The sequence below is a fragment of the Puma concolor genome, chromosome A3, assembly GCF_028749965.1.
Source record: "Puma concolor isolate L17-30 chromosome A3, mPumCon1.1.hap2, whole genome shotgun sequence".
Classification (NCBI taxonomy): Eukaryota; Metazoa; Chordata; class Mammalia; order Carnivora; family Felidae; genus Puma; species Puma concolor.
Window position 1 is genome coordinate 118,026,810 of NC_141669.1, and position 5,120 is coordinate 118,031,929.

Here is a 5,120-nt window from a genome sequence, read left to right on the forward strand (position 1 = left end):
AAGGCGTGGACTGGGCTTTCCCTGCCCTTCATGTCTGACATCTACCTATGCAGTACCCAGTACAGGGTAGGTATACAATAAATGAATGAATGAATGAATGAATGAGTGTATGAATAAAGCATTCTCACTGCAGAAAACTGGAAAATGCTGAGTGTTTTAAAAAGTGAAAAGTAGAACCATTTGCAATCCTCCAACAACCCCATGTTAGCATTTTGTGTATTTCCTTTTACTGTATGTATTTTTTTTTTTTTTTTTTTTGCTACATGGATATGTGCTAAGTATGCATTTATCATTCAGGTGCACAAAGTTTCATAATGGAGATTATACCGATTATGCAATTTAACATCCTCCCCCTTTTCTCTTTTCTTGCGGTCAGACATGGTTTTGCTGACAGGTGTGGAAGCAGGTGGTTCCTAGTGGTAAGGAAAAAGGAGGTGTGAAGGCAAGCAGATCTGTAGAGTTACTGCAGCCATGTCCAATAAGCATGTGAAAGAATTCGATGTGGGATCTGTATGATTTTGGATAGGTCATTTCTCCTCTCCTCAGAGTCAGACTTCATTCTGCAAAAGAAGAAAATGAGACTAGACCAGTGTCTCTTCCCAAGTATGGAACGTATACACAGAAGATTTACAAGACGATTTTAGCTGGTATACTAATTGACATTTTTAGCTTTCACAGCTATGTACTTATTCTAGTATGAATTAGAAAAACAACATGATGGGTCACCTGGGTGGCTCAGTTGGTTGGGTGTCCAACTCTTGATTTCGGCTCAGGTCATGACCTCACAATTTCATGGGTTCAAGCTCCATGTCGGGCTCCGTGCTGATGGTATGGAGCCTGCTTGGGATTCTCTGTCTCCCTCTCTGTCTGTCCCTCCCCAACTTGTACTGTGTCTCTCTCAAAATAAATAAATAAACAAAAATTTTTTAAAAAGAAAAAGAAAAACAACATGACTAGTTCACTAAACTCATGGTTTGACAGATCTTGTTGCTGAGAATAAGGCCAAAGTAAATATTTAAGTAAAAGAAACATGGCAGATTTAAGAAAAGTTATTAATAAATTAAAGAACAGGTGATATGTAGATATGGCCCAAATTGGGGCAGTTTTGTGTGAAAAACAAGTTGAGAAGCACTGGTTGTCCCTTGCAGTTCAAAGATGCCACAATTCTCCAATTCCTGTGTACAACCAATACACAATAGTTAGAGCCACCTACTCAAAAAAAAGGATTTTAGGAGAACTAGATCCTCAAGTGATGCTTGGCATATGATGGGTATCAGTTAATGCCTATAGAATTGAAATTCAGAAAAGGTTTCCGTGGACTTGAAGAGGGTGGCAGATGTTTGAGCACTCAGCATCTGTGCTGTCCAGTCAGCACTCCGCTGCAGTGATCCGCAATGCTGACAGACGGAATTCTGGCTTATTCATTCAGTGTTTGAACTCCTGGTTTCTAGACTGCTAAAGCAGGCAGAAAACATATCCATTATCTAGCTCAAATCCTCCATGTTGTAACTGAGGACTGTGAAGCCCCGGAAAGGGGACGTGACATCCTGAAGATGACAGTCAGTGCCCGTGGGATGCCTGTCCTGTGAATGCCACAGGCTAGATAACCTGACACATCTCCCCCTGCAAGGCGTAGGGAGGGCTGTGGGGAATGTAATGAGTATATAGCTGAGTTCCCAAGACAGAAGGGAAATCTCCAAGGGCCAAAAGGAAGTAGAGCCTAAAAGCCAAAGCACAGAGTGTGATCTAGTGTGGGATTGCCTGGCGGGAGTGGGCTGGACTCGGGGTTAAGGGCATCAGGGGCTGGAATTTTACACCTGCAGGGACACATGAAATTAAATCCCCTGCACAAAGCTGAGGCTTTTAGAAGAGCTACACTGTTTTGTGAAAAACTAAACTAGAAATCAACATGACCCATCAGCATCAAGGAATCTTGTCTGTCTTAACTTGGACTCTGGGTGTCCCCCCGCCCCCGCAAAAAAAGAGACCCCTCCCCCTAAGAATCTATAATCACATGCTTGCCCCTCATAGGTTTTGGTGAGTCCTGTAGCATCTTTGAACCCCAGTTTCCATGTTTCTGAAATGTGGTGGTTGTGAGGATTACACGAGTTAGCGAGTAAAGTGCTTGGCCCGTGAGACGTGCTAAGTCAGAGTTGGATATTGTTTTTATTATGGAAGAAATCAGGAGTTAGTGGAACTTTTTAAGTGGAGACTATCCAGTGCTGTGCTGGTGAATGTTTAACAACTGACTCTCTGGGAGGTGGGTGGGAAGTAAGCCTGATTTGAAGTGTTTACTGATTTCTGTGGTGTGTATACTCCCACTATGGCCAATTTTGAGCTCCTAACCCTGTGTCACTGAACATGGGCTTGAGGAGAGTTGCATGTCATTAGCACTCTGAGCTGAGAGGGGCTGACTTTGGCACACCACTGAGACCAACAGGCCTAGCTAGTAGCCCATTCTGACCTCTGGGTTTTTTATTGAGTTGGTGTCTATGGATCAAAGTTGACTCTCTTCTGGTCAATATAATGTAGCTGGAAGAATGTTCTAATTTGTTAGTGACTTATTAGGCTTGCTTCCTAGGTGAGAGTGTAGGCAAGTCAACAGAAATAGAACATGCCCTTGCCTTGCTGTGGTCTCAGAAGGAAATAAACCAATGAGTGCTGAGCCCACTCCCCTTCCCCCACTCTTTTCCCCCTCCCATGCTATGAGGGAAGGCGATGGAGTAGAGCCAGGGCACCAAGACCAGTCCAAGGCAGCTACCAATCTACTTTCTGTCTCTATAGATTTGCCTGTTCAGGACATTTTGTGTAAATGGGGTCATTCAATGTATGGTCTTTTGTGACTAGCTTCTTAGCATTATGTTTTCAGGTTTCATCCATGTTGTAGCATATACTGTTTATTGTCATTCCTTTTTGTTGTCAAATAATATTCCATAGCATGTACCTATCACACTTTATCCACTCCTCAGTGGATGGATGTTGGGTTGTTTCCACTTTTTGGCCATGATGAATAATGCTGCTGTGAACGTTCTTGTGCAAGGTTTTACATGGACAAAGGTTTTCATTTTTCTTGGGTTTATACCAGATGAAATTGCTGGGTAAGTTAACTCTGTTTAACCTTTGAGGAACTGCCAGACTCTTATCCAAAGTGGCTGCACCAGTTTACCTTCCCATCAGCAATGTACCAGAACCCTTGTTTTGATATCTCTACTTTATTACACATTTTTATCTATTTTTTAAGTTTATTTATTTTGAGAGAGAGACAGAGTATATATGCATGTGTATGCATGCATGCACGAGCAGGAGAGGGACTGAGAGAGAGGGAGAGAGAGAATCCCAAGCAGGCTCCACACTGTCAGTGCAGAGACCAGTGTGGGGCTCCATCTCATGAACTGAGAGATCGTGACAAGAGCCAAAATCAAGAGTTGGATGCTTAACTGACTGGGCCACCCAGGCACCCCTATCCGGTTTTTGTTTGTTTGTTTGTTTGTTTGTTTTGTTTTTTAAATTATAGCCATCCTAGTGGGCATAAGTGGTATCTCATTGTGGCTTTGATTTACATTTCTTTGATGGAAAATGGTTACCTATATAATTTAAATTTTTAGTAGCCACTTTATAAGAAGTTTAATTAACTTTTAAGATATATTTTATTGAATTCAGTGTATCTCAAATATTACCATTTCAACACGTAATCAACATAAACATTTTTAATGAGATTCTCTACATTTGTTTTTGTTCTAAGTCTTTGAAATCTGGTGTGTAGTTTACACTCACAACACATCCCTCATTCAGATTGGCCACATATCACATACTTAGTAGCCACATGTGGCTCATGGCCACTGCACGGGACAATGCAGGTCTAGGGGAAGAAAGTGTGGAAAGGTAGAGAAGGCAGAGAGGAGTCTGGAAGAGGCACACAGGTGGGATGGAGCACACTATGTTTAGGAATTGAAAGAATGGCAGGAGGCAAGGCTGGAGGGGCAGGGGGGACAGGAGGAGCAGGTGTGGGAATGTCAGCATCTGTGTCTTACCTTCAGTGATGAAGATATGTGCCAGAAGTTCCTCCAGGAGAACAGCTGGAATATCTTTCGGAAGGACCTGATGCGGCTGCTGCTGAAGCCTCGCCAGCGTCCATCATTCATTCCAATCCGGCCCAAGAAGAAAGGGATCTACAACCCCACGAGTTTGGTGCTGGATTTGTGTGGCCTCGACAAGGAGACTAAACCTTGTTATCCCATTTTTATGGCACCCCAGAAATACCTCCCCCCATTGAGGATTGTCCAAGCCATCACAGCCCCCCGGTACAAAATCCAAGAACTCCTGCCTCAGTATAAGAATGTAGGAGTCCTTGTTTAGACCCAATAAAAGATGGGTTGGTCACCATGTTTCCTGAGTGACCACCATGGGACTTGTGGGGCTTAGAGTGGGGGCCTCCTGGGGGCTGTGGGTCCAGAGAGATGTGTGGGGGCAGCAGCTCAGGCACTGTCTCCCTTGACACTTTTGGGGCTTAGTGGATGGTCAGGAGGCTGGGTGTGGATGGGGTAAGCACTGGGGATGGTCTCAGGGTGGGAGGGTCTTACTGGGTGAGATGGACGGGAGGCACAGAGGGGCTCAGATCAAAGTGAGCAAGACCAGACCATTTGCAAACTCAAATGCCTTGCAGAGGCCACACAGGTCATCTAAAGGAGCGCAGCAGAAGGACTGGGCAGGCAACAGGCAACGGTGGGGACTGGTGTGCACATTCCCCATCCAGATGGAACAGCTGCTCCCTCTCCTCAATTGATGCCATGCCAGGAAATAATGCAGGCCCCTGACTGACAGTCTTTAGATTTTTTAAGAGAACCAAGAAACCCAATATTTTAGATGATTCCTACTGGTTTTTAAATGTGAGCAACTAATTCAAATTGTTTTTAAAATACCATGTTAGGCAAACAAAACACATACGTGGGCTGTGTTGGACCTACAAGCTGCTGGTTTGCCAGTGCTCATCAAGCCCCTCTGACAGGGCGTTGCCAGAGACTGGAGGAGGCGTGACTGGGGGTGGGGTGGGGGTGGGAGGTATAAGGAGCGAGAGAGATAGATGGGCAGCATGACAAGAGCAGGCATTCTGGGTGTTGAGG

At 44.4% G+C, this 5,120-nt stretch overlaps 1 protein-coding gene across 7 annotated transcripts in view; it reads left to right on the forward strand.

The window, feature by feature from the left end:
- The window catches only part of CNBD2 (cyclic nucleotide binding domain containing 2), a 65,736-nt gene extending 61,356 nt beyond the window's left edge, over window positions 1–4,380 (forward strand). For all 7 annotated transcript variants that reach the window (XM_025932390.2, XM_086702088.1, XM_086702089.1 and 4 more), the window contains one exon: window positions 4,038–4,380. In XM_025932390.2, the coding sequence (XP_025788175.2) occupies window positions 4,038–4,356 (319 nt within the window). In that variant the 3' untranslated portion in view covers window positions 4,357–4,380. The remainder of the gene's footprint in view (window positions 1–4,037) is intronic.
- Window positions 4,381–5,120: the final 740 nt, after the last annotated feature.